General features: G+C 37.4%; 1 protein-coding gene across 2 annotated transcripts in view; it reads left to right on the top strand.

The window, feature by feature from the left end:
* The first annotated feature begins 1284 nt into the window (after window positions 1–1284).
* The window catches only part of rnls (renalase, FAD-dependent amine oxidase), a 63926-nt gene continuing 40226 nt past the window's right edge, over window positions 1285–24984 (top strand). The window contains exons 1-4 of one of the 2 annotated variants that reach the window (XM_052112705.1): window positions 1285–1487; window positions 2222–2327; window positions 2497–2642; window positions 5580–5738. In XM_052112705.1, coding sequence (XP_051968665.1) covers window positions 1370–1487; window positions 2222–2327; window positions 2497–2642; window positions 5580–5738 — 529 coding nt within the window. In that variant the 5' untranslated portion in view covers window positions 1285–1369. Of the gene's footprint in view, window positions 1488–2221; window positions 2328–2496; window positions 2643–5576; window positions 5739–24984 lie in introns of both variants that reach the window. The other variant, XM_052112704.1, reaches the window with a different exon arrangement.

The following is a 24984-nucleotide window of genomic DNA, read 5'->3' as shown; positions in this document are numbered from 1 at the left end:
CACACACACACACACACACACACACACACACACACACACACACACACACACACACACACACACACATATATATATATATATATATATATATATATATATATATATATATATATATATATATATATATATATATATTATATTTTTTATTATTTTTGTCTTCTTTATCTTATTTATGTATACATTTTGTTTTATATATATTTTTTACTTTTTTATAATTTTTTAATTATTTTATTTGTTTATTATTTTCCTTCACCAGTACTTGTCTTTATGTTTGTATTAGTACATTGTTTGAACATTTATAGAAAAAACTCCACAGTTTTACCACCGTTTGTGGACTTTTTAGACGGCCCCTTACCACATCCTTCACAGTATTAGCACGTTTTAGCACAATGTGTGGACTTTTCAGATGGTACTTTAGCCACTGTAGGCAAACTTTCCAACTTATATCAATGGCTGTGTCTCGTTTGGAAGGATGCGTCCTCCGGAGGTTGCATTTGTCGGCCGCATAAATCATCGAGGCGTATCGTTTCATTTTTTATTTTTTTGTCCTTCTTTTTATTATTTTTTATCTATTATCAATGCCTTTTATGTTTATGCACTTATATTTATACAATTGTTAACCTTTTTTGCTTTCCCAATAAAAAAAAAAAAAAAAAAAAAAATTAAAGGAGACAGCTTTGATGACGTATGCAGCTTGTAAATGCAACCTCCCCGGAGGACGCATAGTCACGCATCCTTCTAAACGAGACACAGCCAATGTTATATTGGCGATCTGGAACGATTTCCCCGTGACGCCATCTGGCCAGTTTAAATACTGGACAAATCGCATAATTTTATCTTTAAATACAGGATGATCCATTATTTTACGGGACAGGTGTCAACCCTACTCTCGACTGGCCTTATCATTTTTTTTAGACTAACTATAACATCGCTTTTGTCATTACTTAAAAAAAATATATATATTTTAAGATAATGAGACTAAAAGTTACTGAATTGAGCATTACAATAGTCACATGAGTCAAGTACCCTCTATTTAAATTGAGAGGATTAAAGGCAAAAAAAAAAAAATATTGTAAATTTGCTATTAATAAAATTGAGCAAAAACGCATATTGAGTGCTCACTCTTTCATAAATTGTACTGCAAAATTGACACCGAATGTGTATTATTATAATTTTTTATATTTAAATATGTTGTGATCACTCTTTCACAACCCATACATACTGCTTAATCAAGGGAACATTTTGGTTGGCCAACAAAAAACTCTTCAGCCTTTCGTAATTCTTAAAGGTACCGAGGGGCTTTGAACCGTTCGAGATCTCAAGATAGCTTTGCCATTGTACTGCAGCTGTTTGTTTGACTTTTCTAACAATGTCTCGAGTTTTAATAGTTGGCGCTGGACTTACTGGCAGTATGTGTGCTTGTCTGCTGCGTAGGGAGCTGCCAAACAAAGTTAATATAGTCGTCTGGGATAAATCACTGGGTTCAGGTTAGCATCTCATCTGTTTGAGTGACTCACGTAATGTTGATTGTACCGATATCAAAACATGTCTCACATTTATCGAGTGATAGATGAGTCGTGTGTTTAAAGCACTGAATTAGTGGTACTTGCAGCAAATTATAATTTAATAAGCTAAAACACTGATATAACTTGGTGACTTGCTGCTCTGGAGGTCAGGAAAGCATATATATATTGTTGACTTTATGGCACTAAAGTTCTGACTTCAGACAGACTTAGTATTCAATTATTCATTTATACTTTTATAACAGGAAGATCCACCTAGGGACAACTCGTGAACTTGGTACTGTTATTGACTGGACACGCCCACCTAAAATCTAAAATTACCAACTGTTTAGGGATAAGATTAAGTTATGATGCTATCAATGGGCTATATCATATCTGATATGATCACATAATTTACAACTGTCCACATTGTATTTTACAATAGTGGCAATAATTGCAAAAGTTAATGTGTTAGTAATTTTATGATAATATGCTATTTTAAACATCCTTACATATTTGCTGGATCGTGTGTGTGTGTGTGTGTGTGTGTGTGTGTGTGTGTGTGTGTGTATATATATTATTATTATTATTATTATTAGGTGTAAAGTGTTTTTATTATTTAAGAATAATCAAAATTATATCTATTGGGCCTATTTATATTTGTAATAGATTAAGATGTTTTGTTCTAAACAGAGAATGCATTAATGTTGACATTGTAGGGGGAAGAATGTCCACAAGCAGAAATCCAAACAATCCTTCATGCACGGTTGATCTTGGTGCTCAGTACATAAGTGCCACACCATACTATGCTCAAATTCACAGCAGGTGGGTGATATTACTGAACTCTGTCTGATCTGTATGTGTGTGTGGGTATAATGTTTTTAGGTTAAAAGTAATACTGCTTCTTTCTCTTCGGTTGTGTAAATTAATTGCAATAGGGTATTCTCATCACTAAAGTTCCTTTGCCATTCTCATCATTTTCTTGTATTTCTAGTTTTTATGAAGAGCTCTTAGCATGTGACATTTTGAAACCTCTCGCTGCACCTGTACAAGGCATGATGTCAAAGGAAGGGGGGCTTGTGAACTATGTGACTCCCAGTGGAGTTTCCTCCATCGTCAAACACTACCTCAAAGAGTCAGGTAGGTCATTCCACATTCATTTTCTTTCTTAAAGGGTCAGCTGCGAGAACAAGGGCCCCTCTCTCACCTAGTGGGTGGGGTGAGGCAGGGCAGGGGAGAAAGAGGAGAGCAATCTGTCATCTCAGTTGTCCATGCTGGCTCTTACTAAATATCAGGATTAAGTATGACAAATTGTAAGATATTTTTATAGCTGGCAAAGTTAAAGTCTAACTAATCAATGTTAACCGCATCTCAAATCAGCCCCAGTCAGAGACAGCCCACCTCACTGCATATCTCAAAACACTCATGTTAATAAGTGCTTGCTTCGTGAACATTTAAAAGGTTTTGGCAATGATTGAAAGACTATTCTGTCCCTCTGTTAGCAGCACGCGGTGGGGGGACTCATGTCGGTACTGTCAACTCTGTCAGCTGACACCGAGGCTCTTGAGAGTTTAAAGCGCTGGTCACATGGTTTTTTAATGAAAAATCATGAAACAGCATGATTAATATTATAGGATAAGGCCACACAGTCTCGTTAATATTTATTTATTATTTATCATATAGAGACACTTATGATGCAACGGTGCTCTATAGAACAGGGACACGTCACATCGTGTGACGATTACTCAATGTTGTTTTTAAACCTGGAAGATGAAAATAGCGCAAAAATCCCTAAATTAACCACTTTTGTCTTAAAATGAAAATGAATGGATAATTACTTTGTCTTGTATCATGTGTAACACATACATATCTGGTAACATCTCAGAAATGTAGTTTAGTGTTTCCTGACCCTTTATGGGCCATAGATGCACAGCACTTCAATAGTGAGGTTTCCCTTTAAATCAGATTTCGGGGTTCCCTAGACGCACTTGAGCAACTATGCACATGCGCACTTTTCAAAAGCATATAAGAACAACACTTATGCGTTATGTATACTTATGTTTTTCAAGAGAAACCATGTGTGTTAAAGCACAGTTCACCCAAAAATAAAAATTATCTCATCATTTACTCACCATCATGCCATACTTGATGTGTATGACTTTCTTTCTTCTGCAGAACACAAACAAAGATTCGTAGAAGAATATCTCAGCTCTGTTGGTCCTATAATGCAAGTGAAAGTTGGCCAGAAAGCACATAAAGACAGCATAAAAGTAATCAATCCTTTTTTACTATAAATTTCCACCTTTGAGCAGCACCGACCAGTAGGTGGGGATATGCACAAAGAAAGCGAATCACCTAAAAACAAAAGTAGAATAATGTGGTAGTGTAAGTGGAGATTTATAGTAAAAAATAACTTAAATATTGATCTGTTTCTCACCCACACCCATCATATAGCTTCAGAAGATGGATTTAACCACTGGACTCGTACAGGTTACTTTTATGCTGCCTTTGAACAAAGCTTTTTGCAGTGCATGTTAACTTTGTCAGTCTTTTGACAGATAATATATTTATACGGAATAAAAGTTATAGAAGCCTAGTGATGTCCATTCAGCAAACTAACAAGGAACTATGATTCTAATCACAGATAAAGAGCTGTAGTTCCAACCAAACAAATTTGCAATGCTGTTTGCGGATGTTCGTTGAAGCTACGATTTAGGGAAACACCAAATTGTTGAACCATGTTGGTAATGATATAACTTACAATGATTTTGGGAAGCACTGGTTGGGATACTCAAACAAACAGGGAAATGTTTTGATTGTGCCATTGAGAAATAGTGTTTACACGTTTAAAGGAAATAAATCTTATTTATGGTTTGTAAGCAGGAGTTGTCTCAACTGTATAATAACTGACATTATTTTAACAATGAAAAATTACACACTTCACACTTCGTCTTTTTGCAATGGGGCAGTTTTACACGGAATGGCTGTAATGTACTAGTAATACACATTCAGAGAAGCAAGGCAGTCTAATAACTGATTTTATTGTTATTTATAAAGCAGTTGTGTTTGATCAGCTGTTTAATGACAAATGTCCTGCCAGAACATTATTTCTTATTACTGCAGCTGTTGTTTCTTCTAAATGTAACATTTTTAGAAATATGTCAAATTTCCTAGAGAGTTTGGCGAGACCATGCAAACAGATTTATGAACCCTAATATCAGGGCGCTTAGTCAGTAATCTGGCCCTTTAGAATGTTTTCTAGCCAGTTCGGGATGTTTTGATATTTTGCATGTACTGGAAAAAAAAGAAAAAAAAAACCCCAGCAGCAGTCAGATAAAAATGCTTTAATGCGTAGTAACATTTGGAAACAACATAATTACCAGTATTCAGAGATCTGTGGAACTTTATGCATGGGATTTTCATGGAAAGTGAATTGCACATATTTGCACACAGTTCAGTCCATTGCCCTGACCTGATTTCAGATTTTGATTTGGTTTCAACATTCCTTCAACATGTCCTTAAAAGAGTAGTTCAGCTACAATGAAAATTCTGTCAATGTTCATTAACCCTCTTGTTGTTTCTAAACATTACTGTATTTTTACACAGAATGCTAGCCTGAGCCACCATTCACTTTCATTGCATCTTTTTTCCATACAATGAAAGTGAATGCTAACTGAGGGTTTCATTTTGCTTAACATCTCTTTTTGTGTTCCACATAAGATAAAAAGTCATACTGGTTTGGAACAATATGAGAGTGAGAAAATTATGACAGGATTTTTATTTTGTTTAAACAATCTCTTTAACCTGTAAAAATGTTGTGCTATTTCACATAAGCTGTATTTTCTGTTTTTTTCCACTGCTGCCTTTATTTCTAAGCTACAGGATCACATAGAACTATTTGCATGTGCCAATAAACCAAATTTTGACTGATTTTCTAATAACATAAAATCCAACCTTTTCCTTCTGCTTGACCTTCTTTCTTCTCCTTTCCCATTTCTTTCTCTCCATTTCTTTTCCTCTCCTTTTACTCTTTGCTATGTGCAACATTGCCAACTGTGCCTCTCCGCACTCAAGCAGGAGCAGAGGTGCTCTACAACCATCAAGTCACTCACATTTACCAAAAAAATGCCGGCTGGGAAGTGTGCCGCAAAGCTGGTGCACCAGAGCAGTTTGACATCGTGGTTCTGACCATGCCAGTACCCCAAATACTTCAGCTCCAAGGAGACGTGGGATCTTGTGAGTACATTACAACACCACCACAAACACACATTTCTAAAGCAGAAATTAAAACATATTTTGGTCTGGTGTCTCACGTTGTGTCTGATGTGTTAAAATACTGGTAAGCTCATTTTTCCTCCCAAATTGTTGTTTGTTTTCATAAAGAACATTCTTAACATGATTGTTCACCCAAAGATGAAAAGTCTGGCATTATTTACTCCCCCTAATGTCGTTCTAAATCGGTATGTGTTTCTTTCTTCCGTGGAACACAAAAGGAGAAATCTTTGACTAATATAGGCTGCTTGTCGCTCTTTTCCATGCAATTAAAATGAATGGGGATAAGAGCTTCAAGTTTCAAAATAATGCAAAAAAGCAACATAAAAGTAGCCCATAGAACTTGTGTGCTATATTGTGCTACATTAGAAGTCTTCTGAAGTCATATGATATCTTTGTGAGAGATGCAGACCAAAAATTAAGCTCTAGTGATTGTTAGGCCATTGGAATTACATCAGGAGTAAATAATGACAGAATTTTTATTTTGGGATGTCAGACTGCATTAGTCTTAGATGTGCTTTCAGATTCACAAATTCACCTCTATGTACATTCAACAGATTGCCCAGTATCTAAAGTCAGCTAGTAGTAAGAGGGCTTGCCATTGGCTGATGGTCATCAGAGACCCCATATCTTCATCTTAAGCTGTTCTCCAGCTGTCTCACTGCTGCAGGGTCCAAAATGGCATTCTTTGTATGCTTTTTTTGAAATGGTAAAACATAAGTCCTTAAGTTCGGAAATGGAAATAGGTCTTCTTGGTGTTGGAGATTCTGAGTAACTGTGAATAACACAGGGTGCGAGGAGAAAGTCACAGCCTCCGAAAAAGAGCTGCATCGCAAATTAAAGAATGAATGAGACAACTGAAAATGGTGGAGGAGATGCTAGAAAATGCAGTCTAAATGGTTGTGGTGTCACACACTGAGCTGCAGAAGTAGGGCAGTGCCGAATGGTTCTCTTCACTATTGATATGCTGTGAAACGGCTGGACTAGAGCAGCTGAAAAATGTATCTTAAATTGTCTGGATGGAGATTGAGGCCATGTGATTAATGTCACAGTGCAGTTGCACAGGACTTCAAATAACTGAATGCATTTAGAAGAGGAGCAAAACGTCGTTATTTACTAACCTTCATGTTGTTCCAAACCTGAATGACTCTGTGGAACACAAAAAGAAATGTTGAACAGAATGTTCTAGGCATCAGTCACCATTCACTTTAATTTATGAGTGTGAGTAAATGACAAATGCATTTTCATTCTTGGGCGTAGGCCTGTTGCGATTATTAAATAATCGTCTGATCGTGGTTATTTGTTCTAACCGCAGGTATTTGAGAGAACCACAATTATTATGCACTTCAAATTCCAGTAACATTTTAATGTTCAAATAAGGGAATTTAAAGTGAATATATAAATGCCATGAACGGAGAATTTGTGTCTCATTAAGTTGAACTCCAAGCGTCACTGAGCCGCACTGCAGACGTCAAGAGTGCCCAAAGCGCTTCTCAATCAGCAGAGGCTCTTACCAAACTCCAGCGAAAATATAAACTAACAACTATAAACTTTTTTTAGTGAATGCACAATGCTCCGGCTTCACTTTAAAGAATCATTCATAGGCAAATATATTCTCTTTCAAAAATATATTTGCCTATTTTTGAAAGAGCCTCAAAATCATGTTTGAAAGAGAAGAAATTAGGACAGAAATATTTTAATATTGCATAATATAATATATAAAAATACATTTTCTTTTTTTATCCAAAAATATACATAATATAAATATAAAATGTTTGAGTTCCAAAAACAACAGTGTAAATGTAAAATTGACAGACTTAAGTTTTTTGAGATTTAAAGCATTATTTTTCATGTCATTCATAAGTTTTTGAAGCCTTAAAAGGAAATCATATACCCCTATTTTATTATTTAATTGACATGTTTGAAGTTAAATATGTAAAAAATAACTTCTTAAGGTGTGAAGCAAACATGCGCCTTAAGAAATATGACAATGTATATGACAATTAATCATGAAAGCTCTAAAAGAGACAATAGTCATAATCACAGTTATTTGTTTGACAATTCATATTCAGACAAATTTCCTAATTGGGCGATTTATCATTTTAAGATCATGTTCAAATTATTGTCCAGTTTTCTTTTTGTATACATATGCAGAGTTGGAGGTGAGCATTATTTTCCACAGAGAAGTAGTAGATTTATTGTCTGTCAGGCTCCAGTCAATGTAGGCTCTCATTTCTAATTGGTTCTCTGTCAAATCATAGTTATTTAAAAGCCACTTCAACAAGACATAGCTTTTTGGACTCTTTCAAGTGTTTTGCTGTTTTGTTTCATGGCTGGTTTTACTTTGAGCAAATCCATGTGTTCAAAGAGACATGGCTCCTGGGAGACACATTAGAGCTATTTCTTTAAATTCCTTAAATCCTTTAGATCTTTCATTTTTAGTGGCTGTTTTTCATTTACTTTTTTACTTGTACCATTTTTGTTCTTTCTGCATACAGGGTTTAAGAAATGTAAGCGATCTAGCAGAGGTACAGCAGTTTGTTTGTTCTCTTGATAATTTATCCATGTAGATATGGTGAATTCTGTGGGAATATACTTGAGCTGATTCATTCTAGGATTGCCCAGGGAAATTTGTTTTAAAATTCCGCATGACCTAGTGCTTTAGCTGTATGCCAGGGTAATATTCTAGTGCATTCAGACTACAAATGATAATTAAATTGTAAAAAACAAAGGTATACTAACACATATTTGTGTTGATTTGTGCCTTTATTGTATATAAGCAGGCCACCATTTTCATTTGCAATGATGTCACCATATACTGTAAGTGATGTTACATTTGTAGTGGAAGCTGCTGGACAGTTGGGGGCAGCAGGCAGGTTTGAGCTATTGCCACTTGCAGAGATGCAATCTGGAAATAATTTTCACAGATTCTGCCTCACACTTCCTGCTTCATCACAGCACCATTCAACAGAATTGTATCTGTTTGACCTTTAGTCTCTGTACCTTGAACTCTTTACAGTTTTGAGGGGATCGTTCTCCCAAAAATCGAACACAAAAGGAGGTGTTAGGTAGAATGTGGCATCACCATTCACATTCATTGCATTGCGCGAGAAAAAAAAATGCAATGAAAGTGTATGGTCACTGAGGTTGTCAGTTCGTAACACTCCTCATACAGGTTTGGAACACCTTAAGGGAGTAAATGAAGGTAGAATTTTCATTTTTGAGTGAACTTTTTGTGTGTGTGTGTGTGTGTGTGTGTGTGTGTGTGTGTGTGTGTGTGTGTGTGTGTGTGTGTGTGTGTGTGTGTGTGTGTGTGTGTGTGTGTGTGTGTGTGTGTGTGTGTGTGTGGGCGTGTATTTATCACTTTGTGGGTACCAAATGTCCCCATAAGGATAGTAAAACCCGAAATTTTTGACCTTGTGGGGACATTTTGTCGGTCCCCATGAGGAAAACAGCTTATAAATCATACTAAATTATGTTTTTTGAAAATGTAAAAATGCAGAATGTTTTCTGTGAGGTTTAGGGGTAGGGTTAGGTTTAGGGGATAGAATATAAAGTTTGTACAGTATAAAAACCATTATGTCTATGGAAAGTCCCCATAAAACATGGAAACACAACGTGTGTGTGTGTGTGTGTGTGTGTGTGTGTGTGTGTGTAGAAACAAATTATTTAAATAGTTTTTATGCCTTAAGGTGGAGGGTTGTTGAAAGTGATCGATACCCTAAGTTTAGAGGAAACTCCAATCCTTACCCTTAGTTTAAAGATTGTTTAAATAAAATGTCTTGTATATATTTCCAGCTGTACCTCACCAAAGATTTTTTTTTTTAGGGTTATTATTTCAATGTTTGATTATATAGAGAAATAAATTATGTAATTCTGGTTGTGATGCATATTCGCCATATATACATATACACACACACATACACTCACCTAAAGGATTATTAGGAACACCTGTTCAATTTCTCATTAATGCAATTATCTAATCAACCAATCACATGGCAGTTGCTTCAATGTATCTAGGGGTGTGGTCCTGGTCAAGACAATCTCCTGAACTCCAAACTGAATGTCAGAATGGGAAAGAAAGGTGATTTAAGCAATTTTGAGCGTGGCATGGTTGTTGATGCCAGATGGGCCGGTCTGAGTATTTCACAATCTGCTCAGTTACTGGGATTTTCACGCACAACCATTTCTAGGGTTTATAAAGAATGGTGTGAAAAGGGAAAAACATCCAGTATGCGGCAGTCCTGTGGGCGAAAATGCCTTGTTGATGCTAGAGGTCAGAGGAGAATGGGCCGACTGATTCAAGCTGATAGAAGAGCAACTTTGCCTGAAATAACCACTCGTTACAACCGAGGTATGCAGCAAAGCATTTGTGAAGCCACAACACGCACAACCTTGAGGCGGATGGGCTACAACAGCAGAAGACCCCACCGGGTACCACTCATCTCCAATACAAATAGGAAAAAGAGGCTACAATTTGCAAGAGCTCACCAAAATTGGACAGTTGAAGACTGGAAAAATGTTGCCTGGTCTGATGAGTCTCGATTTCTGTTGAGACATTCAGATGGTAGAGTCAGAATTTGGCGTAAACAGAATGAGAACGTGGATCCATCATGCCTTGTTACCACTGTGCAGGGTGGTGGTGGTGGTGTAATGGTGTGGGGGATGTTTTCTTGGCACACTTTAGGCCCCTTACTGCCAATTGGGCATCGTTTAAATGCCACAGCCTACCTGAGCATTGTTTCTGACCATGTCCATCCCTTTATGGCCACCAAGTACCCATCCTCTGATGGCTACTTCCAGCAGGATAATGCACCATGTTACAAAGCTCGAATCATTTCAAATTGGTTTCTTGAACATGACAATGAGTTCACTGTACTAAAATGGCCCCCACAGTCACCAGATCTCAACCCAATAGAGCATCTTTGGGATGTGGTGGAACGGGAGCTTCGTGCCCTGGATGTGCATCCCACAAATCTCCATCAACTGCAAGATGCTATCCTATCAATATGGGCCAACATTTCTAAAGAATGCTTTCAGCACCTTGTTGAATCAATGCCACGTAGAATTAAGGCAGTTCTGAAGGCGAAAGGGGGTCAAACACAGTATTAGTATGGTGTTCCTAATAATCCTTTAGGTGAGTGTATATACTGATGAGCCAAATCATAATATGCTGTTGGTCCTCCGTGTGCTGACAAAACAATGCCAATTCGCTGAGGCATGGACTCTACAAGACCCCTGAATGTATCCTGTGGTATCTGGCATGAAGACATAGCAGATCCTTCAAGTCCTGTAAGTTGAGAGGTGGAGCCGCCGTGGATCAGACTTGTTGGTCCAGCACATCCCACAGATGCTCAGTCGGATTGAGATCTTGGGCAATTTGGAGGCCAGGGCAACACCTTGATCTCTTCATCATGTTCCTCAAACCATTCCTGAACATTGTGTGCAGTGTGGCAGGGCGCATTATTCTGCTGAAAGGGGCCACTGCCATCTGGGAATAACATTGCCATGAACGGGGTCTGCTACAATGTTTAGGTGGGTGGCACATGTCAAATTGACCTCCACATTTTGATTAACAGCAGAACATTGCCGAGAGCATCACACTCCCTCCTTCGGTTTTTCATCTTCCCACATTACATCCTAGTGCCATCACTTCCCCAGGTAAATGCCACACACGTACATGGCTGTCCACGTGATGTTAAAGAAAACGGGACTCATTGGACCAGACGACCTTCTTCCGCTGCTCCAAGGTCCAGTTCCAACACTCGCATGCCCATTGTAGGTTCTTTCGACTGGACAGAAGTCATCATGGGCACCCTGACCGGTCTGCGGTTACGCAGCCCCATATGAAGCACAACACCCTGTTGCCAGTTTGTGGTTTGTCCCTCCTCGGACCACTGTCGGTAGGTACTCACTTCTGTGGAACGGGAGCACTCTATAAGCCTTGCCATTTCAGAGATGCTCTGACCCAGTCATCTGGCCATAACAATTTGTCCCTTGTCAAAGACACTCAGGTCTTTACTCCTGCCCATTTCTTCTGCATTCAACACGTTGATTATGAGAACTGATTGTTCACTTAACATCTAATATACCCAGACCTTAATATGTGGCCTTAATAGGAGATGATCAACATCTGGCAGCAACAATCATGCCACGGTCCAAATAACTGAGATCACGTTTCCCCCATTATGATGGTTGATGTGAACATTAACTGAAGCTCCTGATCCGTATCTACTTTATTTTATGCACTGCACTACTGTCACATGATTGGCTGATTAGATAATCACATGGATGATTGTTGGTGCCAGATGGGCTGGTTTGAGTATTTCTGTAACTGCTGATCTCCTGGGATCTTCACACACAAAAGTCTCAAGAATTTACTCAGAATGGTGCCAAAACCAAAAAACATGCAGTGAGCAGCAGTTCTGTGGATGGAAATGCCTTGTTGATGAGAGAGTTCAACAGAGAATGGCCAGACTGGTTCGATTAGACAAAGTCTACAGTAACTCAGATAACCACTCTGTACAATTTTGGTGAGAAGAATATCATCTCAGAATGAAATTCTGAGATGCAGGTTGACGCCATTTTGGCGGCACAAGGGGGACCTTTCACAATATAAGGCAGGTGGTTTTAATGTTGAGGCTGATCAGTGTATATGATATAATGATGTCAAATTTCACATCAAATTTTCTCATTACATTTCATCATATTCATGTTGTGTATTATTGACATTACTTTTAGTGAGGTTTGTTCCTATATCTTGCAGTACAGCCCAGGGCCGGCACAAGCCTTTATGGGGCCCTAAGCAGAATTTGATTTGGGGGCCCATCGGTGCCGCCAATATGATTGAATATTTTCAATGCTTGATTATTCGCACACTATAAATCTAACACACCCCTTATCAATTTTATTAGTTGTAGCTGTGTTGCTTACAACATACCAATGTCTGCCTGGCATGATTTTACCCTTCTATGGTTTTAAATGTAACAGTAGCACACCTATATTTACCCAATCTTGTTGATCCTCTGTTACCAGTTTTGTGGACTTCCTAGAGAACAATTTGCAGCAGAAGCTGTAGACTGCATCATTTCTTTTTGAATAAGTGAGCCAGCTCCACTTACATTATTTCCCCATTAATTAACTTTCTGTAGGTGTTTTCAGGGAATGTGAAGTTTTCCTTTATAGGCAGTGGCCCTCTGCTTACCAGATCAGTCCTTTCTGAGTCAGACAGGATAGATGACAACATCAGTGGATGCACGTGCTGGGAAGTGCTCCTCGCATGCAGAGGATGGACCTGATGAAAGATGAAAATAATAATAAAAGCTAGCCATGTTAGATGTCATATTAGAAGGTAATGCAACTGTCTGTCAAAAACAAAGGCATGGTTTATCCATATAAATATATTGATCTGGGATTGTTGAAAAATCATTATCAGCTGTAGCACTGGCACTTGGGGCAGGTGGCATTGGTTGTGCCTCACGTCCAAAATATTTCAACAGTGCTCCTAGGGAAGTTTCATAAGAGTACATATTTGACAGAACAGAATGTTATTTTCTCAACACAAACTATTATACACAGCAGCAAGTCATCTCTTAATCTATAACAGCTAACTGAGGCATAATGATATTGGGATATGATAGCAAAGATCCCAAAATTGTAGACTAATGTAAACAATGTTAAGTTGTTATCAGTACCAAGTTTATGGAACAGAAGCTTATTTTTATTACAAAAATATATACCCAGGAAAGATATTTTTACACAGAAGACAAAAACTTTAATCTAAAACTAGCTAAGTAATATGTTGTACTATAATATATTAAGATGTCAAGGCTATTTACGGATGATTAATCAAACTTTCCTAAAAAGGAAGATATGCTACATAGGCTATGTTAACTAACTAGCCAGCTAATGTTAGCTCGTAACTTAGCCTAGCTACTTAACATACCTTTATCATGCTGTTTTTTCTCATCCTCTGTTTTCTTCTTTTTCCTTTTCTTTGCACCAGAGGATATGTCCTTTTTTATGACATTGCTGTTTTGCTGTCTGAATGTGCTTGCATCCTGCAGCCCGTTAACATAATATTGCGTTTAATATTGCGTTTTTGTATAATTACCATTGTCCATTGACAGTATAATCCCATAAAAAAAAAAAAAAGTGCTCTTGGGGGCCCCCTGGTGGCCACCGGGGCCCTAAGCAGTCGCTTAGTTCGCTTATGCCTTGGGCCGGCTCTGGTACAGCCTAATGCAGATTTAAAAAAAAAATTAATACATTTTGAAACCTGTGAGAAAGGGGATATTTTTACATCATCATGATGATGATTACAGAGGTTGACTCTTTAAAGTTCTACAGAGTTCAAAAAGAACAGTAAAATGGCCTACATCTGGAATGCATATTCCTTTTCATGTCAATTTCATCAGTTGACATTTGTGGTTATTATAAGTATAGGTAGGGACGTGCACAGACATTTTGGGGGAGCAGGGGCTCAAGTGGAAACAAAGCGCACTTCTCATAATAATTTATAAAAAATAAATAAAAATGTATGCAAATTAGCGCATTTTAATTAGTTATTGCCTAATTTGCATATCAGTGTGGCGATTGTGATGACGTTATTAGACACAAATGTTACTGTAGTGTCTCCATTAAGTACAGTACATTAGTCTGTATTGCCATGATATATTGCCTTAGCTAAACTTTAGCTAATTTATTACATTAGCTAGCAGCTCATGAGTCATGCATGTTAGCATGACAGTTTACTATTAACTTGTCTATATTAACTATATTTGGCTAATTAGCTGTAAACTCTAGGCACTGGTAGCTTAGTCTTTTGTTCATCACCACTCACCTCCACACAAAACACAACTTGGATAGGAGCTGGGAGGGGCTGCTGCCTGCCTGTCTGTGTGTCTGATGTTCCGATGTGTGCTGTGCATAGATGCAGAGGGAGGGAGGGAGGAAGAGAGAAGTTGGGCCTGATATTTAGATTTATTATTCAATAAATATATTTAAATACAGGAATATATATATATATATATATACATATACATATGCATATATACATTTGTTTATTTTCTTTTTAAAAAGCACCCCAAAAAGGGTACTTTCTCTTGAGGAAGAAAAAGGGCAAGTGCTCACCCTTTGATGTATATGTGCACGTGCCTGAGTATAGGACTGAACTATGTGATCAGCAATATTGTTTTAACCTAAATGCATTGACAGTTTTGTGTTTACACCCCTACCTTTCCATTCAGTGGACTTTGTCTTTCACATTGGCTGTCCATGTGCAGGGGCAGTGAGAGGGAAATGTGAATGTGTATCATTTGCAAAAGATGAATGAGCTTCATGCACACTGCTGGGCTGTGGCATGCCTGATGTGGATTAGAGCACTCCCCTGACTGATTTGTTCCCTCTAATGTATTACTGAATATATAGGGTTAGTGGTTTGACTGGGGTTACGTAAGTTTAGGGCAGAGGTCCTCTCACATGAACAAGGCTTGCCGACTCTGGTGCCAAAACCTTAATTCATTCCGTTGCAGCCAATTGGCAACAGATTCTGCTTGTTTTTTTGTTCGCTTTAATGTTTGGATGTTTTTCATCATATATTGTACTATTTTCTTCTTTTATTGTTTCATTCTAGCTGTCTGTTGTCACTGACATGCTTCACCAGCTGCCAGAAATAAACATGACAGGGTGGAATGCAGCTTTTGCGAGCACTGGCACAGTCAGAATTGGAGTGACATAAGACGTTCAAGTGTTTTCAAGCCTCTGATGTTCCTCTGTAGTAACTCCACAATAACAAAACTGCACTGCAAAGAATAATTTTGCTAGTAAAAATGTCTAAATATTTTTATTTAAACAAGAAACATTTTCTTGTGAAGCAAAATCGCATGATATTCAGACAAGTCTTCAGAGATTGTGTCTTGAATTCATTTTACGCTATTGGTAACTTGTATTTCTCTTGTTTTAAAAGAATAGTTCACCCAAAAAAAAAGTCTCTAATCATTTACTTACCCTCATGCCATCCCAGAAGTGACTTTCTTTCTTTTGCATAATGCAAACAAAGATTTTTAAAAGAATATCTCAGCTCTGTAGATCCATTCAAGCAAGTGAATTGGTGCCAGATCTTTGAAGCTCCAAAAAGCACATAAAGGCAGCATAGAAATAATCCAGACGACTCCAATGGTTAAATCCATATCTTCTGAAGCAATATGGTGGGTGTGGGTAAGAAATATTGCAATCATGTAGAATGCAATCGCCAAAAGACTTTTGCCAAAAGTTGTTTACCCACGCCTATCATATCGCTTCTGAGGACATGGATTTAACCACTGGAGATGTATGGATTACTTTTAGGTGTATGGATTGCCTTTATATGTTTTTTGAAGCTTCAAAGTTTTGGTCGCCATTCACTTGCAATGTATGGACCATAAGAGCTGAGATATTCTTCTAAAAATCTTCATTTGTGTTCTGCAGAAAAATAAAAGTGATATTTATTTGTGATAATTAACCCAATATATATTATGAAAACAAATCTTTAAGGAACAATTTACCCAAAAATTCTGTCATTATTTACTCACCCTCATTCCAAACCCATATATCATACTTTCTTACATGGAAAACATGAATACAAAAATAAATATATTTTAAAAATCTGTCTCTTTGCCTGGTAATGAAAGTGTACAGTGACTCTTATAGTGAATTTTGCACAAACTGGAAAGCAAAAAAAACTTTTTCCTTTTATGTTCCACAGATTACAGTCAGATAGGTTTGGAATGGCATTTGGGTGAGTTCTTACTGACTGAGTTAAAAACAAATTATGTGACTGTTCCTTTAACATCTCAAGTAATTTTTCTTCTCAGATAAATCACTTTATAATAAGGTTGTATTTGCTGACATATTAGTTAACATTACCTAACAATAAACAATTATTTTACAGCATTTATTAATCTTGGTTAGTGTTCATTTTAACACATTTACAAAATGTATTTTTGCAGAGAGAGTGCCTTATAGCCCAGGAAACCTGCCACAGGCATGCACATACCTTAAACCTGCACATGTGTGTGAGAAATAACAAAAACTCAGGGGACTAAATGTTTTTATCCTCCAACATCTTGTCCAACTTAAAACACTGGGCCTGTGTATTCTGAGCAGAAGCCAGGAGTGCAGCACTGGCTCTTTTTGTGCATCATAGGATGTGATCTATAACAGGTGGTCAGCCCCATACCTCTCCAAAAATGCAGTTACTGGCTGAATAAGTACATTTCAGAATTAGAATCTGAACAAAATTAACTTCCACTCTGACAAGCTTGCCTAAGCTTATGAAGAACCATTTCTGCTTTTTGTGGTAAGACTGAGAAGACCCAAAAGAGGAAGCTGACTCTGTGTCTATGAAAACTGTTTTTTACTAAATTTGTTACGCTGAATGAATGTTCCCGTGTAAAACACTGAGCTAATGTTTCATGTTCTCAGTCCATGCTGTGAGAAGGGGAATTATATTACTTTTTAGGTATTTTCTTTTCTTTGGTATCCATAAATTCATTGAAGACAATTGCTCATTCTTCAGGATTTGGTTATTGTGGTTGTTTCCTCTTGATCCCAGGCAGCTCTCTAGTTTTACAGTTGCAGAAAAAAAAAAATAGCCTCGAAGGCCTCTTGGTGCCTCTAGGAAGTACAAACTTGACTTTCTCCTTCCAAGCAATAGATGGCCACATCTAGCCTCTTTATAGGAGATTAAAGCCTCCGCTGAGTTGTGAATCATAACCCCTGATTCACTCTTCTGCACTTTATGGGTCTCTTACAGATGCATTTAAGCATATCTCCAGTTGCAGCTTGATAGTTGAAGATGAAAAAGGAATATTGCTATCACTGTTAACAGCATCTGCATATAATAGTTTGTGCCATCAAATCAACTGCCAGTTCAATTACTCTCACTGAGTGATTGTGTGCCCACACCCTTTCCTATTGTAAAGTCCCTGCTTTTACTTCCTGTCCAGCCTGCGTGCAGGCCTGTCATGGCGCACTAAACTTATTGAGCCTTTGTGCCCATACGTGATTACATCATTGTGCTGAAATAGGGCATTTTAGCAGTTAGCCTCCATGTGGCCCACAGATACACTCGTGTGGATCTTTCCACAGCCCAGATCCCCTGATGGCCTTGAAACTCTGCTGATGTTGAGAAACATGATTCTTCATTTCTAATGAAATTAAAGCTCTATTTTTGGCAGGCTCGCCCTCTCATGTGGTAATCAGTCTCCCTGGCTGTGTTATTTGATTTGGGGCCTGGCTGCGCAAGATAGGTAGCATGCTGATTATTTCCTTTTTTTCCCTTGTTTTCCACAATTTAAAACGGAGCTCCTTTTGTTCCCCGCCACCAAACATAAATATCCGAGAGTATAATTTTGCTAGTAATTACCTCGAGCTACATCCCGTGCCCGGAATACAATACATGTGTCGAGTTACATCATCCTTCTCTCGGTTAGATTCTCTTTTTGTCTCCCATCGAGTGGCTGTCTGGGTTAGCTGCTTTCAAGTCTGCCATGATGTAATCCCTCATTCTGACTCCTGACAGAAACGCATGCTTATTTCTGGGTGTTGTGTTCTAAATGGATACTTAGTCCTTCTCTCTCCACAGCTCTCTCAAAAGCACTCAGGAGACCATACAATGGGAGTATAGTTTTTTTCACCTCCTCACTGTCTCTTTTTAATTGGTTTGCTTTAACCCTGTCAAAGTAGCGCTTAGTTTGTTGTTGACACATGGTGCAGTACCTTTGTTCATCTAGTCTTTAGAGAGCCACTGTTTGACACACTCTGATTGTGTCATTTTTAACAGATCATGTCAGTTTTTTTTTTTTTTTTTTTTTTAAACAATGTTGGGGAGTGCAGTAATTAAGTATTTATGAGTATTTGAGTATTTAACCCTCTGTTGAAATGCTTTTCATTCTTTATGTTACCATAGATCCCAATGCAGTATGTGTACAAATAAGAATAGCAATTTCAATATTGACCATTATTTTCCCTTCAAATTATTTGTATGTTCTCTGACCAAATCAAATCTAGTAGACCAATATTGTTGAAGCTTTACCACTCTGTTTCACCACAAAGAAGGCATGTGCTTTTTTCGGATTTTGTAATTAAATTTAGTAACATTGCTTCGGTTTGCAGTCAGATTGACCCCAGTAAAAACAGCCTGATCTCATAAAAAATTACTTGACTGTGGCGACATTTAATGCTCTATTGAGTTCTAAATCAACAAAACCAACCTCACTACCCTAAACTTTACACTTAAACCTAACCGATAGTGTCTTTAAAAGCAAATGTGAAATTTAAAAGGCAATTGCTGAAGCAAGGCTCACTTGTCAACTCATATCCCGGTCCTTTGCGTCACAATTGCAACACTCTTATCAGTTGAGCTAATTTGAAAGTGTTGAACAAGCTTGTAAATGTAGTAGGTTATGTAATGCAAACATTAAAATGTTTCAGATTACAAGTAATGCACTATAGGAAAAGTGTAGATGTCATAAGATAGCATTGTGTGAGGAACAGGGTGAAAAGTAAAACTACGCACTATACACTATGCACTTACAAAATATACTATGCACTCCGCCATGTAGTGTATGAATTTTCAAAGTGTAATTTCATCTCAAATGGAAAACTTAACGTTTTATTTTACTATATGCAAGCATACGACGTTTAACAGCTGACAGAAGTGCCTTTTCAAGCACAAGTGATGTGTTGCCGCTAGCTTAAGCTTGTAAGCCAACCTCAGTTCAACACTTGTATCTTAAGCAACGTACATATTCACACAGCTTGGGGTGATGGTAAAACATTCAACTCATATTTGTAAGGTGCTGTATCCATTGAAGTGTTTTGTCAGACCCGCACTGCAGCCAGGTAACTCTGCCCCTTCTTCTATATACGGCAAGCCACGTGCGCTGTGTGCATGAAGTGTCCAACATTCCACACTCTGTTTTAATGGTTGAAAAAGTGCATCATCCGGGTACTAAATCTACACTTCTTTTTGCTTCATTTTCAGTGTAAACATACTAATCGCATTACTTACACTACAAAATGGCACAGAATGGTGCAGAAGTGTGCGGTTTGGGATGCATCTTAAGTGTTTATGAACTGATAATTTGCTGTTTTACTCGTGATTTGTGTGAAAGGTAACAAAAGTCATTGTTGTTGTAGCGCTTGTAGTATTCATTTCACCAGGAAACTGCCACGATATGTACAACAAGCCACATAAAAATAATTTAGCAAAAATGTAGGTATAGAAACCTATTTTGTGGAACAAGGTTGGTTAAACACATATTTATTTTTTATTATTTTTTTAATAAAGTGAAACACATCAAATTTAACAGCAGGCAGAAGTGTACTTTTACAATGTGTACACTAATCAGAAATTCTCAGTGCATCTATTTATGTTTTATATCTGGAATCTCTGAGACCCCAAATATTAGTAGTGTAACATTTGATGGAGGATATTATCAAATTGTTGTAAGCATATTATCATTGTTTTATATCAAGTGTGTTTTATGACCTAGTAGATGAGCCTTGGGGATCTCCCAGAACCCAAACAGAACATGAGGGTAAATATACAAATAGGACAGATCTTGTATTAGGATCAGTGTTTTGCTACATTTAAAGTCTCAGTCATGCCACTTTGCAAATAAGGGAAGAGGTTAGGTGCTAAAAGCTACTGAAATTAGAGTCACACCCTGAGAAGAAGTTACCAAAGTCAAGGATTTGAGAAATGTATCCAAACCTCAGAGTTGTAAGTGTTAAAGTGTCCACCGCCTAAAGAAGCTAGATGTGACTTCAGAGGCTCGAGATAATCTCACCCCTGCTGTGCCAAGAGCGGGTGCCATTTTTGGGTAGTGCCATGATCTGTATTTGGATTAGAGCAGAAGATGAATGAGCTGTGAATTGCCCTATAAATTAAGAGGAATTTGTGATTCATGTCTCTGACTTGGAGAGAAAGAGGTTCTTTTGACAAGGCCAGAAAAGGCTTGGGCTAAGTCGTGCTCCTAATAGCAGTTCCTTTGCCGAGCCATCTCAAAACTGAAATGATCTTTTATGAGTTATGGCGGTTCTCGCACATTTGCGTGTCAGTTCACTGCTTCATCTTTTTCATCATGTGCTCCCTTTTAACTTCAGCCGCACTGCTTGAAAAAGAAACATCTGCCTCGAAACAGTTATCTTATAAAATACAGCCTGTCCCGTGAGATACACATGTTTTTTAAATACAGGAACCATGTGTTTTACACCAATTAGTCATACTTTTGAGGAAGCACATCTTACCGCATTCTGATAAGAAATTTTTAGTACCTCTCTGAACATCCTATTGTCTCGTTCTAAGCTGTCTGTGCCCGCTCAACAAAAACATATTGTTTTGCTAGATTGGTTCTTGCCCTGCTAACATTTCCACTGGCAACTTTAAAAATTATTTTAATTTGTTTCATAAAGAAATATATTTTTCATTGAACATTTACAAAAACAATAAAAAACAACAGCTGGTAATTTTACTGATATAATATAACTCCATAACATCTCTGTAAATTTATAAACACACTTTTGCTGGAGAAAGTGGAATACATAGATTTGTTTATACTTTTCAACACATTTGCGGATGCTTCCAATACAATCATAAATCATTCTTGCTGACAAAACCTCATCTATGTTAGCTAACTTGATAACTTTACCTTGGTGATATAATTAAATCATCAGAATTCTGAATAATGTAATAAAATAAAATTGAAAGTTTGCAAGGCATAAAAACGCATCTATATTTTCAACGAACAAACATAAGATGTAGTGACAGTTCTGTCATCTTGCCCCAGGCCATTATTATTGTCTAGCCTTGCTGTGGATTGGTGCTCAATTCATCATCAAATCTGTTATTGACTTTATCATGAATCCAGATAGTTTGATAAAATGTTGAAATGTTGCAAATCAAGAATGCTGAGTTGTTGCACTCCTGATGTAATTTGCTATAATTTAGATAACCGAATTGATTGCATTGCCACTCTAAAGCAGCTTTTATTTGCTCTCTGAATGAGTCTAGAGTTAGAAATGGGACATATTGATTTACTATACCACATCTGTGCAAAGGCAGATAGCCCATACAGTATACAAGTTTATGATAATAGCTTTTCACATTGCCCGGTAGTTAAAACAGAGCATTATGCCCTAACATAGGACTCATGGTGTTGGGATAAAATATTCTATTAAAGAAATGGGTCACCTTTGACCCACTGCTTAAAATAACCTCTGTGGCTTGACGTCATTGACAAAGCCCTCAGGTGGCTGCCCTAAATGTCTGTGTTTGGTCCCAAATTACACTCGAGCTATCTTTGAAACAAACCGCTTGGACGTGCTGGCAATCGCATTGTTTATCCACCAGAATGTTCAGCTGACATCAGAGCAACTTCATCTTCATTTACCTGGTTACACAAAAGTGTCCATTATAGCCATGTTTGCAGAGAACCTGAAAAAAGACCTTTAGTGAAGACATTAATAAACATCCCTGAAAACCTGTAGGGCTCTAAAGTGGCCTACAGCTGTCGTAGCACATCCGTCTTTCTTGCGGCCAGAGCTCAAACTCCGGATATAAAGAGCTGAGAAGTTTTCATTTATAGCATCAGCCAAAGCCAGTGGTTTATGGATGATCTGTTGTTGGCCCACAGATTTCTCAGTGGTATTGGCCAGTGGTTTAAGAGAAAACCTGGATCTTTCTTATGGTGTGGCCCATTATCTCTAATATGTATCTAAGCTTCTTTAATACATAAAGAACATTCTCAAGAGGAATTATGGCATAAATGTCAGCAGCTCTGCACATTTGATACCACAGGCTAAGTGCAGTTTCTGTTATGATGTAGTGAATGTGTATGGCTTGACATTAACGCTTGTCTGGGATAACCACAAACAAAATTCAGACAACTAAAACGTTGAATGGGGTCAACCTAGTCTCATAGAAACACGTTACTATACCTAAACTTTTGCAAAAAGATTTTAAAGTAGCTCATTGTACGTTTTGTGGCATTTTGTACGTGTCGTGATAAATGTAACACTACAGGCACTAAAACAACAATGACTTTTATCAATTCATAACATTAACTTTATTACTTTTTCCTAATGCTATCTTATAAGCAGGGTTGGGAGGGTTACTTTTGAAATGTATTCCACTACAGATTACAGAATACATGTTGTAAAATGTCATTTGTAACATATTTCGTTAGATTACTCAAGGTCAGTAATGTAATCTAAATACTTTTAATTACTTCTTCAGCACTAGTAGATTTTTTTCACTTGTTTTGACTATAAAATCTCTGTCAGTACTGTAAGACAAAAATACACATGTTAAAAATACATTCTCTGAAAAACCTAAATATCTCTTGCAGTGTTGTTTCTAAAACAAGATAAACCAAATTGATATTTTTTACAGGAAAACAATTTAAATGGTATTGTCGATAATATGATTTTTGCCCTAATATCAAAGGTCTTACTAGAAAAAGAAATTATGATCTAACATGAATTTTCTTGATAAAAAAAAAATATGTTTGTGTCTTGTAACATGGGCATGTAAAATGGCTAGAAATAGCATTTTAGCTTGGCATAATGCTGACAATTCACACAAGGTTTATTTCTATTTCTTCTGCTCCAAACTTACCTCAAACTTTCTTCTCTGTCTGCTCTTCTGAATGTAACACGTCATAAGAAAGTGTTTCACTGCTGTTCAAATGCACTTCGGATCACATCATTTATATTTATAAATGTTTTCCATCTGAAAGGACTAAATATTAAATGAAAGAAAAGACAATAAAATGCAAAGTAATCTCTTCAGTAATCAAAATACTTTTTGAATGTAACTATATTTTAATTACCAATTATTTAAATTGTAACTGTAGTGGAATACAGTTGCTCATATTTAGTATTTTAAATACGTTATCCTGTAACATGTATTCCGTTACTCCCCAAACCTGCTTATAAGTGTGTTCAAACTATGCAGTAGCTCAACAGATATAATGTTGCTCTTGCGAAGCAAAGGATTAGAGAAGAGAGCACCATGGAAGCACCACAAGTTGACATGGTTGCTTCAGCAATTGCATTTTTTATGTCACATTTGCTTTTGTGACACCATTGGTTAGGTTTAGGATTTAAGGTTTTGTTGATCTATAGAGCATTAAACTGAAATACCTCATCTGTTTGGGAAAACAATTAACTCACATTTAGCACCACACAGTGGACAATTCACCTCTGAACTGCAGTGATATGTGAAATTGTCGCAACAGTCAGTCATGTATTTTTAATGAGATCAGATGCAATGAGGTTGTCCAGTCACTACACAATACAAGAAACTCTGCGTTGACAGACACTTTTTCATGCAGCAATCACAGGAAAACATTTTATACGCTCAAATGCTGCTTGTGGATTTTTGTGCAATTTCAGTAGAAAACAAAATGCATGCTGATGATCGGCCTAGTATGGTAGCTCTAATCGCTTTCGCTTTTTGTCCATGGCCCAGATCGATAATAACGAACACCACACTCTGGGTTCACTTTATGACATTCGTGTTCTGAAGCTATATTGTTAAAACAGTGACACGCTTTTGAACAACTAAACCATTCGTTTTCCAATAGACAAGTACCTGGAAAAGATTGATGTGTATTTCTGTATTTTTGCTGACAGGTTTGCCAGACATATGAAATGGATGAGCATGTGTTAAAGGTTTAGCACATTTTAAATCAGAATTTCCATTGGTTGAGGCTTGTTTTTTTAAGGCTAAAACTTGAAGGGCAAAATCTCATAAGCATTTAAGTGAATCCAGCCTACGTGGAGGCCTGTAACAAAGGATTTGTGAGTCACCTTTAATAAAATCAAATGGCAAATAAGAGTGGTGATTTATTGGCATTTGGATGCATCAGCTGCTAGCTAAATGTTTTCAGACAACTTGGAGGCATCTATAATGCTGCTGGCCTTCACTGCTTTAATCGCATACATGAGATAAAGTGCTTTTGCATCCAGGTGGTTTGGCAGTGGTGGATTCAGCTTGCCTTGGCACCGAGTACACAGATCTCATCGGCTTTTTGGGAGTGCTTTTCCAAGTGACTTGAATATAACCTGGCTCTTGGTGAGCAGTTGGAAAAGCAATTCGGGTCTCTTCAATCCCAAAATGCTGTATATCACCACCATCACATGTCGCATTCAGCAAATGCAT

This window comes from Xyrauchen texanus, chromosome 40 (assembly GCF_025860055.1).
Source record: "Xyrauchen texanus isolate HMW12.3.18 chromosome 40, RBS_HiC_50CHRs, whole genome shotgun sequence".
In the NCBI taxonomy this organism is placed as follows: domain Eukaryota; kingdom Metazoa; phylum Chordata; class Actinopteri; order Cypriniformes; family Catostomidae; genus Xyrauchen; species Xyrauchen texanus.
The sequence above is the reverse complement of the archived record's forward strand: the minus strand, read 5'-3'. Positions and strand labels throughout refer to the sequence as shown.